This window comes from Geotrypetes seraphini, chromosome 3 (assembly GCF_902459505.1).
Source record: "Geotrypetes seraphini chromosome 3, aGeoSer1.1, whole genome shotgun sequence".
NCBI lineage: Eukaryota > Metazoa > Chordata > Amphibia > Gymnophiona > Dermophiidae > Geotrypetes > Geotrypetes seraphini.
The window spans coordinates 369,095,082-369,109,141 of NC_047086.1; the positions used below are offsets into that span (position 1 = coordinate 369,095,082).

The following is a 14,060-nucleotide window of genomic DNA, read 5'->3' on the forward strand; positions in this document are numbered from 1 at the left end:
ACGACTGTTCTTTGAAGGACCTTACTTTGAAGGCGGTCTTTTTGGTGGCCATTACTTCTGCTAGGCGTGTTTCTGAGCTGCAGGCTTTCTCTTGTAGGACTCCCTTCTTGGAGTTTTCTAGGGAGCGGGTCGTCTTGCGGCCTGTTCCTTCCTTTCTGCCTAAGGTTGTTTCTCCTTTTCATGTCAATCAATCGGTGGTTCTCCCGGTCTTGGGTGGTCGGGAGGGCTCTTCTGAGCAACGGCAGCTGCGCAAGTTGGATGTCGGTCGGGTCCTTCGCTCTTATGTGCAGCGGACCCAGGAATTCCGGAAGTCCGATCGTCTCTTTGTCCTCCTGGCGGGTCCTCGTCGGGGAGCTGGCGCTTCTAAGGCTACTATTGCGCGCTGGATCAAGGAGACGATTGCTTCCGCTTATCTTCTGAAACAGCAGCCTGTTCCGGAGTTTCTCAAGGCTCATTCCACTCGGGGTCAGGCGGCTTCTTGGGCTGAGTCGTCGCTCGTGCCTCCTGTGGATATTTGTAAGGCTGCGGTTTGGTCCTCCTTGCATTCCTTTGTTCGTCATTATCGGGTTGATGTGCAGGCGCGTCGGGACGCGGTGTTCGGTGAGCGTGTACTGGTATCGGCCCTTCGGGGGTCCCGCCCGTGAGAGGGACTGCTTTGGTACGTCCCATTCGTAAAGTTAACCTCTACTGGTCTGGAGAGTGCTAAAGAAGGAGAAATTAGGTTCTTACCTGCTAATTTACTTTCTTTTAGCTTCTCCAGACCAGTAGAGGTCCCCACCCTGTCTGTTGTTGTTGTTGTTGGGGCTGTTGCGCGGGCAGTTTTTGGTTTTTTGCTGCGGGTTCTAGTATTTTTCTAGGGCCGGGGAGAATTGAAGAACAGCGGCTGTGGCTCGGCTGGCTTAGCTGGCGAGCTGTGGGGACATTCTTCCTTCGGGAATTTCTCCTCTGCATTTTCCAACAGCATTTTGGGTTTTGTTATTTGTTACTCCTTTCGGAGTATTGTTTTTTCTCTCTGTTGTTTTCCAGTTCTTGGTTCTGCTTGGCTATTCGGCAGACTGAGGGAAATAGAGAGGAGGGGCTAGGATATACTGTCCCAAAGTTTTGTTTTCAGTCTCCACCTGCTGGTCATGATTAGATATATACCCATTCGTAAAGTTAACCTCTACTGGTCTGGAGAAGCTAAAAGAAAGTAAATTAGCAGGTAAGAACCTAATTTCTCCTTTTGCTGTGCAGGAGTCAAAAAATGGAACTGCCGTGTAAAGGGTATGTTCAGGAAATGACTCAAGACGCAGCTACTTGTAGATGCTTTCTTCTAATTAATAATTGCCTTTTTTGGCAAAGCTGATGAACTGTTCAAGATCATTCTTAATTAGGTTTTAATTTTTAATAATGTTTTAACATGCCTTTTTAGGATTATTTGTATGTAATGATGATTTTGTTTTTAAATTATGTATGTAACTCTGTGAACTGTTTACTTATAAACGGTATAGAAATTTTTAAAATAAATAGTTTTAAATATCAGTTCTATTATTTCAGTTGAGATGTTTGTGGGCTGGAAAAATGTTCTAATATAATTTTTATTTTATTTTTTCAATGTAGCATATCGATTTTCCTTTGCCTTGTCCTCTTATGATGTTTGAAATGCTCGTAGTTCCTGAACAGGAGTATCCCTTAGTTTGTGTCAATGTCAGTAGAGGGACAGATTTCAACCAAGTGGTGCGGTTTGAGACTGTCAACCCAAACTCTACCTCTTCATGGTTTACAGAAACAGGTTTGTATATTGTTTTTAATTATTCATATTTCCAAACTTAAAAAAAAACAATTATATTTGCTTCCCATTAATAGAACATTTAAGCAGCTATGGTAAGTAGAAATTGTAGTAAAATGTTTTAAGTTTAATTACAATTTAATTACTGTACAAATTGCACAGTATTAATACCAAAAACTGTTAGTGCCTTATATATGCATAATATAAACAAATCTTAGTTTGTGTAAAAATATAAGTATATGTAGTCCTCAGGTTAACAATAAGTTCCGTTTTTAAAACCATTCTTAAGTTGAATTTGTATGTAATTCAGACCATGTAAGAATGTGAATGTATTTATGTTCTGTATAGTACACAGTCTATAAAAATATTAAAGAAACAGTCCTCAAAATAAAGTACTGTAGTTTATATAGAAAGAAAAGGTAGGAGGTTTACACTTACGCACTTGTATCTCTTCACAAAGCTTCAGGCAGCATTTCCTACATGCTGCCCTTAGCTGACCTGGAGGCCTTCCTTCTGAGCATAGAGTAGAGTAGTAGAAAACTCCCAAAGTCTGATCCTAGTATTCTTCCCTTCTTCTCTACCTTCATGTGGCCCCTCTTGCATACCTTTCCATCTATCCCACTGTGCCCTCTCCACCACCACATCCAACATTTCTCCCTCTTTCCCATGCATCTCTACCTCACTCCTCTCCCACCACTATGTCCCTCCATATGTCCAACAATTCTCCCTCTTTCTTCATTTACCCACATGCACCATCTCTCTTTCCCTCTTACAGACACTCATGCCCAACAATTCTTGAATTCTCTTTCTATTCCCTCCCCCACCTCAGCATCTCTTTCCCTCACTCCCTCCATTCTTCCATCCTATGTCCCAAGTTTATGCTCACTACCCTCACTCCATTCTGTGTCCCAAGTTCATGCCCCCCTCTCTCCTTCCTTTACCAGAAAATTTGCAACGGTATCCTTACAGAATTGATTTGTTATTATCAGGATATGTATGGACTCCTGATGCAGGCGTTTTATCCGAAAAACGTTGCATGTCGAGTCCTATGATTGATTGATTGATTGACTCATTAAATTGAATTGTACCTCTGGTTGCTATTAAAGTTTGAAGACTTGTCCCTTTCTGCTCTCGTTTATTAGATTTTGTCTGTGCAGAGGTGTCTGTCTCCGTTTTTTTTACAGATAAGAGCAGACCATTCCTATTGCCAATTACTCTAGGACAGTGTGTCTCAAACCTTTTATTAGCTCTGGCACACTAAACGGAGCAAATGTTTTTCGCAGCACATTATAATTGCAATTATAAAATTGCAAAACCAACAAAAAATTAAATTTGAGAGTTATTTATTTAAAGTATATATGGGCAATTGTAACAACAGTAAAACTAAAGTAGATAGAATAGAATTGCAAATCAATGCGATGGATGTGCTTGTTTGAGTGCAAATTAACTCAAAATGCAACTCAGTAGTCGACAAGCATTTCATTATCCACCTTCTGTAGTCCTCTTTTTTTCGATTTAATTTTTGTTGGAGCTGAAAATCTAAGTTTGCAAAGATAAGATCCAAACTGTAACAAAGCCTTGATTGCTTTGTTGCTTAAGTTAGGATAACTGCATAAAAAATAAAACTAAAATTTTCTTGCTGTTAGTTTTCAAGGACCAGTCACGTCAAAAAAATGATGCTTGTTTGAGTGGTTGTATCCTTATGCACATAGATGCTCATAACATTGACAGACTCTTGTGCACGTAATGTACATGTCATATATTCTACTGTATACTTATGAAGGGAATTTTTAAGAATTAAGTAAAATTCTGGAGTCTCCTATGGCACACCACTGTTTAAGAGGCACTGCTCTAGGAGCACAATAGAGTGCAATACTTTGTATCTAGATTTATGGAGTTTTGATATATTTTTCAATCCTATATTTTTACAATTTCGGTATCAAGTCCTACATTGTACTCTTTCTTACTAGAGTGTATTCTGTTGTTAGGTGTTCTTTAGGCACTGTTGCCAATGTTTGTCTTTGGTTTCTATCTTCATACCTGTTTTTCTGAAATTTGTACTATCTAATACTCACAATAAGGATGATTTTTAAAAAACAAAAACTAATTGTGTGCACATAGACACATACACACATCTGCCATGGTGTTCAAGTTCAATTTATTTGATATACCGCCAGTATAAAACTAAGGTTAAATTTTAAGCGGTGTACAATTAAATAAAATGTGGGAGCGTAAAAAGACTGGAAGACTGACAAAATTACAGATGCAACAAGGACATAAGGAAGGAAACAATAGGAAAAGATTACAATAAAATCGTAAGGCAAAAACATAAGAGGGTGAGGGAGGAAACAAAAGGAATGTTAGGGTAAAGTATTCTTGTTCAGTGATAAAATCATTCATTATGAGCAAAAAGTGAAAGTAGGGCTAAAAACAGAATGCGTGTGAAAAGTAATAAGCTTTTAATTGAGCCTTAAATGTTACAAATGAGCTTTCTGCATGAAGATTGGAGGCAATAGAGTTCCAAAGAATGGGGAGCCATGACTAAAAAAGAGGAATTTCTGTGAACATCAAGAAATAGCTGCCTGAAAGACGGAACAGTCAGTAGGTGCTGATGTGGCAAACAAAGAGTTCTCTGTGAGGAGTATTGAACTAAAAAGCTAAACAGAAAAGATGGAAGACCACTAAATATAGAATCTGAAAGGAAAAAATATTGTATTTAAAAGGGATTTGATGACAGATGAGAAGAACATAATAGCCTTACTGGGCCAGACCAATGGTCATCAAGCCCAGTAGCCCATTCTCACGATGGCCAATCCAGGTCCCTAGTACCTGGCCAAAACCTAAAGAGTAGCAACATTCCATGCTTACCAATCCAGGGCAAGCAGAGGCTTCCCCCATGTCCTAATAACAGACTATGGACTTTTCCTCCAGGAATTTGTCCAAACCCTTCTTAAAACCAGCTACGCTATCTGCTTTTACCACAATCTCTGGCAACACGTTCCAGAACTTAACTATTCTCTGAGTGAAAAAAAATTTCCTCCTGTTGGTTTTAAGAGTATTTCCCTGTAACTTCATCAAGTGTCCCCTAGTCTTTGTAATTTTTGACAGAGTGAAAAATTGATCCAATTGTACCCGTTCTACTCCACTCAGGATTTTGTAGACTTCAATCATATCTCCCCTCAGCTGTCTCTTTTCCAAGCTGAAGAGACCTAACCTTTTTAGTCTTTCCACATACGAGAGGAGATCCATCCCCTTTATCATCTTGGTCGCTCTTCTTTGAACCTTTTCTAGTGACGCTATATCTTTCTTGAGATAAGGAGATCAGAATTGAACGCAATACTCCAGGTGAGGTCGCACCTTGGAGCGATACAGAGGCATTATAATCTCTTTAGTCTTGTTAACCATCCCTTTTTTAATAATTCCTAGCATCTTGTTTGCTTTTTTGGCCGCCGCCACCACACATTGAGCAGAAGGCTTCATCGTATTGCCTACAATGACACCCAGATCCCTTTCTTGGGTGCTAATCCCCAAGGTGGACCCTAGTATCCGGTAACTGTGATTTGGGTTATTCTTCTCAATATGCATTACTTTGCATTTGTCCACATTAAATTTCATATACCACTTGGACGCCCAGTCTTCCAATTTCCTAAGGTCTGCCTACAATATTTTACAATTCACATATGTTTTAACAACTTTTAACAGTTTAGTGTTCCAATTTCCAGATCATTTATAAATAAGTTAAATAGCACCAGTCCCAGTACAGATCCCTGAGGCACTCCACTGTTTACTCTCCTCCATTGAAAAAAAATGACCATTTAACCCTACCCTCTGTTTTCTATCTGATAACCTATTCCTAATCCACAACTGAACTTTGCCTCCTATCCCATGACTCTTTAATTTTCTCAGGAGCCTCTCATGAGGAACTTTGTCAAAAGCTTTCTGAAAATCTAGATACACTATATCAACCAGCTTACCTTTATCCACATGTGTTTTCACACTTTCAAAGAAGTCAAGCAAAAGTCAAGCAGATTTCCCTCGACTGATCCATGCCAACACTGTCTCATTAAATCATGTTTGTCTACGTGTTCCACTTTTTTATTTTTTATAATTGTTTCCACCATTTTGCCTGGTACTGAAGTCAGGCTTACTGGTCTGTAATTTCCCGGATCTCCCCTGGAACCCTTTTTAAAAATTGGCGTAACATTGGCTACCCTCCAATCTTCAGGTAATTCAGATGATTTTAGTTACAGATCACTAACAGCAGGTCAGCAATTTCATGTTTGAGTTCCTTTAGTACCCTGGGGTGTATACCATCCAGTCCAGGTGATTTATCCCTTTTTAACTTGTTGATTTGGCTTAGTACATCTTCCAGATTCACAGAGATTTATTTCAATTCCTCTGCATCATCATCCATGAATACCAGTATTTGAAGAAAGCTTCAGGGGTGAGGGTCTTCAGTTTCCTAACCTGTCTTAACAGATGAAGCATGGACAGGAGAGGACAAGGAGTTGGCGATAGTACATGAAAACTGTAGGACATGGTCAGACCAGAGTATTGAGAGCGTAACTGGAATAGAGAAGCATGAGATTGAAGGGTTACGATAATATCAAGACGATGACCTGCAGAATGAGTTGGTCCACAGACTAGTTGTTGGAGAACAGAATCTCGATGAAAAGTTGCAAAGTCCTGGGTCATCTACTATAATAAAACACTAAGCACGCATGCGCACTCCTACCTCTGTGTTCCGTGATCCGTATATCCGTGGCAGTCAGGAGTGCGCATGCGCACTTACAACAGCCACACAGTACTCCAATGCGCGAAATGTCCTGGCAGCTGAACCCAAAGTGAATCGTGGCCTCACACAGTACTCCCGCGCTTACAATGGCCCCACAAAGTACTCCAATGAACCCATCCAACCCTCCCACCGTGGTCTGACCCTCCCTTCCCACGGTCTGGCCGGCTCCCGTAGTCCCTTGCCGCACTCCCCCCCTCCCCTTCCCATGGTCCTGACAAACCTCCCAACTCCAGCAGCGGCCGCAGCACTCTAAACACGCTGCTTCGCGGACTTCTACTGTCCTGATTTGCTCTGCCGCGTCTCTGATGATGTCATCAGGGACGTGCCAGAGTAAATCAGGGCAGTAAAAGGTCGCGAAGCAGCGTGTTTAGAGTGCTGCGGCCACTTCCGGAGTCGGAAGGTTTGTCAGGACCGTGGGAAGGGAAAGGGGGGTAGGGGAAAATGCTGCTGCTGCACAGTGACATGGAGGGGAAGTGAAATGCCGCTGGTGCTGCTGCACAAAGAAGTGCAGGGGGAGGGAAATACTGCTGCTGTTGCTGCACAGGGAAGTGGTGTGGGGGGGAGGGAAATGGATGGGGAGGGAATGCTGCTGTTCTAAAGGGAAGTGGGGGGGAGGGAAATACTGCACACAAATGGGGAGGAATGCTGCTGCACAGGGAAGTGGGGTGGAGGGAGGGAAAAGCTGCACATAAAAATGGAGGGGAGGAATGCTGCTGCACAGGGAAGTGGGGTGAAGGGAGGGAAATGCTGCTGCACAGGGAAATGGAGGGGGAAAGAAATGCTGCTGCAGAAGAAAGACATGGCCTTGGGGAAGGACAAAAGGGGACCTGAAGGGAAAAGATGGCAAAAGGGGTGAAACAGGGTCAGAGAGAGATGGTAGAGGGTGTAAGAGAGGGAAAGGGCGTGATGAGGGTCTAAAGGGTACAGAGGACTAAGGAAATGGTGAAAGGTGAGGTGGTGGGACTAGGATCAGTGGGAGGTACAGGCAGGGCATGGGTGGCTTCAGGGTTTAGGTGGGGCTATTCTAGCACCCATTACTGTAACAAATGTAACGGGCTTAAACACTAGTAGTGGAAGTATATCTAGGTTGCCTTTTTATCATAGATATAAAATAGGTACAATTTTGGACATTTTTACTGGTGCCCTGTTAGACATTACCCCTTTAAAGTCCTGTATTCCCAACCATATAGCTCACATTTCCCCCAAATAATCCATCTCTACTGTATTACATTACAACTTTTTAACTGTTTTATGTGATATGATGTCATACCTATGGTAACAAGAACAATCATTATTTTTGTTTTTTAATTTCTTAGATACCCCTCAAACAAGTGTTATACACGTGACACAGCTGGAAAGAGATACCATTTTAGTGTGTTTGGATCGTAAGTTTCTTAATTATGTATAAATATATAGTACTACTATATTTGTATACTTGATTCAGACATCTCATTTATTATAATTTCTTTGTGACTAATGCAGTTTTATTAATTTCTTAGGTTGTATAAAAATAGTAAATCTGCAAGGCAGATTAAAATCTAGCAGGAAGCTGTCATCTGAACTCACATTTGATTTCCAGATTGAATCTATAGGTGAGTAGGTCTTTAAAACATTCTAGTGTACTTTGTAACCTGTGTGTGTGTGTTCATTGTGATAAAAGGCACATCAGGAAGGTAGCAAAAACCAAAATGTGAGAAGGAATGAGCATTTCTTTTAAGATTATTACACTATAATAACTATGTTGGATTAGGACAGCAACAGTAGTACCTCAACTCTTGTTCCAAGAAACTTGTTGCTAATCTTAAAAATGAGGATGTGTTTTCTTAGTTAAAGCAGAGGAGTTTTCGAAATATACCAGAGTGTCAGCGCAGCTTCTGTTTTTTATTATTTGTTTTTACCTTCAGTAGAAATGTATTCGGTAATTGGATTTATTTAGTGTGGATTTATTCAGTGTATTCAGTGTGGATTTATTAATGTTGAAGTGTAAGGGGGGGGGTAGTATTCAAGATAGGAAACAGAGACTGGGATTGGAAATACGTAAAACAGAGGAAAGTATAAAAGAAAAGCAACTTACAATCTCTTGGGAGCAGAAGGGTAAAAATGCAAAGGACAGGGCAGGCAGGTAGGGACAGGGCAGGCAGGCCTAGTGGCTGACAAGCACACACTCCTGCAGACAAAATGATGCTGTCCATCTCTGGCTGAATATCAGGCCCATAGTTCTTAGGCTAGGTGTATGCAAGCAGAAAATTAGCATAGCTAAGGTTAAGTTTAGACAAGTTCTTGTAGACTCCATTTTAATTCTTCTCAGGCATACTTAGGGAAGCCATCATACATCTCTGGGTGTGAGCAACACAGACTGGATTTATTTTTGGGGAATCTGCGAGATAGAAACAGGATACTGAGCTTGATGAACCACTGGTATAACCCAAGATGGTAAATCTTTAGGATCTTTAGTGCAAATGTTAGTTCTGTGAAAAGAAGAGAAAAAAAGCTAGTAAAAACTAATCTACTGCAGACTGATGTTGCATTAAAAGTATGTCAAAGAGAAGTAGTAGCAGTGTGGGGCATTGTGAGTATCATCTTTTCACTGTACAAAGCTGGGGGTGTGGAAATGTCTACACTCCTCTGAAGCTCTGAGGCACCATTAACACTCCTGGAAGGAACGTTTTCACGACATTGGCCGAAAAGGATCCAAAATGTCTTCAAGAAAGCCATTTCCATTGGTCCCCAAAACCCGAGTCCCTCCCTCTCCTTCCTTCTAGCTGGCGTCACTGAAGATTGACAGTTGCTTCTTCCATTCACATAGATCAATGCTGGAAGCAATCTGCGGGGTGGTCGAAACTACTTTTCTCTGTGTACAGTGTGCTTTGTATTTTTTTTTTTTTTTTTTTTTTTTTTTAAATTTTTATTTATAAAATTTTCATTCTTACAATAAATAAATAGCATAATATTTAGTTTATAATAATTATAGTTGTATGTACAATATCATATCATATATATTGAATCCCTTTCCCCTGTTATTTGTTTTTTCATTTTTCCTCATATTAATTTCTATATTTCCCTCCCTAACCCTATATTATTATTATCAATGTGTTAAGATATCTGATCTTTAGAATATTTTGTCAACGGATCCCATATTTTCTTAAAATTTTTTATATTTCCTTGTTGTAATGCCAATATTTTCTCCATTTTGTATATGTGACACACCGAGTTCCACCAGAATGTATAATTTAGCTTGGTATAATCCTTCCAATTTTGTGTGATTAGCTGCATGGCAACTCCTGTCAATATTAAAAGCAATTTGTTATTGTTTGCTGATATTGGACTTTGTGTTCTCATTGCAGTACCAAATAATATGGTATCATATGAGAGACCAATATGATTTTCTAGTAATATGTTAATTTGGGGCCAAATTAAATTCCAATAGGCTTTTATGCAAGGACAAAAAAAAATTAAATGATCTAATGTCCCTACTTCTATTTTACAATGCCAGCATCTATTAGATCTAGTATTATCTATTTTTTGCAAGCGCGTCGGGGTCCATAACACTCTATGTAATAAAAATATCCATGTTTGACTCATAGATGCTGACTTTGTTAATCTTAATCTCCAGGACCAGAATCTTGGCCATTGAGATGCAGAAATTGTCTGTCCAATCTCAATGCTCCAAATATCCCTAAGTCCAGTTTTCTTTTTTTTATTTAGAAATCCATATATTAATTTATACCATTTTGCGGCTTGGTGTCCCAAGAAATCCGCCTGGAAACATAAAACTTGCAAACTATATTGGGTATTAAGATCTTTCCATTCAGGGAACCCTACCTGAATGGCTTGCTTCAATTGCATCCATTTAAAATATTGTGTTTTATTTAGTCCAAATTTATTTTGCAATTGTGAAAAACTAAGCAAGGAACCTTCTGATATGACATCATTCAATGTTCTTATTCCTGCATTTATCCATTGTTTCCAGACGATTTTAAATCCGCCAATTCTGATCCTGGAGTTTACCCATATTGATTGATTTAGAGATTTAGCTATTGGTTCTGGTGATAGGTTACTTATGTATCTCAATGTTTTCCAAGTATCTAAAAAGATTCTGTTATCTTTATATCTCCTAGGCATTGTTATGGTAATTAGATGTTCTGGATATAAAGGGAACAGGAGCTGCCATTCTAAATACAGCCAATCTGGTACATTTTCCATGAGATCTGGGAGGATTGTATTTTTTAAAATTTTATTGTTGGTAGATCATTTTGACTTGGTCATTTTAAAAATAGCTCGCAAGCCTAAAGAGTGTGGGCACCCCTACATTAAACAGTATAAAAATGGGCTTTCACAATTCCATTTCAGTTACTTAAGGGTTGGCTTTCTGTCTTGGTATAGAAATGCTTTTAAAAGTTTTCTGAACCCAAGATAGTGGTCACAAGATCATAGTGCAAGTGGTAGTTGGTTCCAGCATTTTGCTAATTGATATTGAATGGATAAGGTCATTTGCCTGGTAGACGTTATATTGTTGCATGCTGGGAATTTTAGGTGGAATTTCTATTGGAGGTGCTCTGGAGTAGGATGGCCAGCCAAATATATTAGGTAGTTGGAGGCATTGCCAGTCAGGATCTTAAAGGCAGTGATGCCTAATTTATTTTTGTGGTTGTAGGCAGCTAATGTAGTTTCATATAGTAGGGCTGTATTGGGTCTAGGATGATACATTGCAGCCATTTAAGAACCGCCAGTTCAGTGTGGTCCTTTCAGAGCCACACTTTAATTGCAGGACTATTCAGCACGACCCAGCTGAACTGGCAGCTCTTAAAGGGAAGTTGTGAGAGTTCACAGCCCAGAGCTCTCAATACAGTGGGGGCAGCATGTTTCATGGCCGGATCTAGTGGGGAGGCATGCCCCCCACGTACCCCAATCCAGCATGTCTTGTGGGGGGGGACAATGTCTCCCCACCTCCTCCATCAGCATTCCACTTTAATGCAGCAACCCCCCCCCCCCAGATCCAGCACTCCCTCACTGTGGTCCCCATTAGCATTCCACCAGTCTAGCAACTCCCGAACCCTCCCCCTCAGTCTACTACTGCACCTCACTCACTTCAATCCCTGATCCTGCACTTACTCCACCTTGCGCTGAAGAGTCCCGTGATGAAAGGGCGGCTCTTAAAGGGCAGCACTTCAAAAGGCCGTACTGTGTTATCCATTCCGGCTGTAGATGTTCTGATTTCCATAGTCCATATATGTGTCTTGCTGCTGCATTTTGAACTAGTTGTAGACACACACAATAACGTTTTAGAGCAAAGAACTAATGTTACATTACAGTAGTCTAGTCGAGATAGGATTAGGAATTGCACTAAGATTCTGAAAACCTCTGTTTTGAAGTATTTTCTGATGGGGATCTTAGCTATCTCATCAGAAGGAAAGATTGTTTTATTATTGATTGTACATGGCTCTTCATGGATAGGTTATCAATTTCTACTCCTAAGATTCGGGATTGTAGTTCTAATAGAAAGTCTGTGTCATCTACTGTAATCCTTGGAGTGTAGCATGGGTCAGTTGAGGTCCTAGCCAAAGAAATTATGTTTTATTTTTATTTAGTTTCAGGCGATAGGTTACGGTCCAGTTTTTTATGAGGTGGATACACTTTTTGACAGTGGTGAGGATGTTGGCTAATGCAGCCATTACGGGTAACATTTTTGTTATTTCGTCTGCATAGGTCAAATGTTTTATTTGTGCAAGATCTAGGATTGCATTAGAAGGTTGAACACTGATGGTGAAAGTGGGGATCCTTGGGGGACCCTGCCGGCACGGCTGTCAGAATGTGCACCATCCTTATATTTAGCAATAGTGCCATAAGAACATAAGAATAGGCTTACTGGGTCAGACCAATGGTCCATCAAGCCCAGTAGCCCGTTCTCACAGTGACCAATCCAGGTCCCTAATACCTGGCCAAAACCCGAAGAGTAGCAACATTCCATGCTACCGATCCAGGGCAAGAGTGATTAGGAAGCCTTGGAACCAGGAAAAGATTAAGCCACTAAATCCAAAATCACTGAAGATATGGGAATTTGTTTGATGTCTACTAGGTCAAATGCATTGTGACACTTGCTTAGTAGTTCTTTACCTTATGTTATTAGTGCTTTGATTTTTCCTGAATCCTGATTGTGAGCGGTGGAGGATATTGAAACATTGTAAGTAGCAATTGAATTGTTCTGTGATATATCTTTCCATCATTTTGATAATTAGGGGGATGGAAGCTACTGGCCGATAATTGGTCACATTAGAAGAGCTGAGTTTGGGGTTCTTGGGAATGGGTGCTAAGATAATTTCTCCTCCTGATTTGGGGGAGAGGCCAGTTTTTAGGTGATAGTTGTGCCATTGGGTTACTTTTCCTATGGTTGTTGGGGTGGCTGCTTTGATCAGGTCAGATGGGCAGGTGTCAAAGCTGCAGTATGCTTTAGAGTATTTTAGGAGAAGCCCTTTGTGATGATCTTTCTCACACTGGGAACCAGGTTTCTTGAAACAATCTCCACACTTTAGGTGATCCTTTTCTGGCATCTAGATGTTCAATTTTCAATAAGTGAAACACTTCATTTCTCCATAAGGTGAAAGTAGGAGTCTCTGAGTGCCTCCATCCCAGAAATATACACTGCCTGGCCAACATAAAGACCTTATGAAACAGGGCATTTCCACCCCTACAGAGACCCAAAGATCCTGCATTAGAAAATAGTTGTATATCCACCCATAATGGAATCCTTCTTTGCATAACACCTTGTAAATAATTCACAAGACATGACCAAAAACACTATATCCACTCACAAGCCCAAAAAATATGAATCAAAGTTGCCATGTGAATGATGATATCTGAGGCATTCAGCATATTGAGCGATACTGGAAGCAAGAACTCGAGAAGGAGATATATATAGTCTGAGTAAAAACTTATGTGTTACTCCTGCAAGGAAACAGATCAAGCCAAGTTCTTAATATTTTTCATCAAAATACACAGGCCATCTCCTGTAATTTGTTCTGTGATTGTAAGTTCTCTGTTCCATACCACAGCCAAAGCATCATAATCCCATTTTGGGCCAAATCAGTCCAAACTAACCTGATAAACCTAGGCCAGCTTATCTTTTTATCTAGCCAGAACAAAGGTTGTTTGAACCATATCAGCCATATCTTCATTTATGGTAGCAGAATCCAATGAATAAACATAATAGCTTGGGTGTTCTTTAAGCGTATCAGTATTTCTTCTGTGTCTCAATATTTCCTTTTCTTTTTCATTTAGTACATAATTGCCTTCAGGATTCAAAGTTGTTAAGAAATTATTTTTCTTTACCTTTTAGATATAGATTTAGAGGTGTGTGTGTTTTACTTACTTCCCATCCCTGAAATGCATATGACAGAAAATATTGTGTATTGGAAGTACAGAATACCCCCGCAAATTCACGGTTCCGAATTCGTGAACTCAGTCATTCGTGATTATTCCCCACAGAGCAGTCAATAGCTG

At 40.2% G+C, this 14,060-nt stretch overlaps 1 protein-coding gene across 8 annotated transcripts in view; it reads left to right on the forward strand.

Moving 5' to 3' along the window:
- The window catches only part of MAP4K3 (mitogen-activated protein kinase kinase kinase kinase 3), a 294,708-nt gene that overhangs the window by 265,625 nt on the left and 15,023 nt on the right, over window positions 1-14,060 (forward strand). For all 8 annotated transcript variants that reach the window (XM_033936081.1, XM_033936082.1, XM_033936076.1 and 5 more), the window contains 3 exons: window positions 1,600-1,771; window positions 7,880-7,948; window positions 8,063-8,155. In XM_033936081.1, the coding sequence (XP_033791972.1) occupies window positions 1,600-1,771; window positions 7,880-7,948; window positions 8,063-8,155 (334 nt within the window). The remainder of the gene's footprint in view (window positions 1-1,599; window positions 1,772-7,879; window positions 7,949-8,062; window positions 8,156-14,060) is intronic.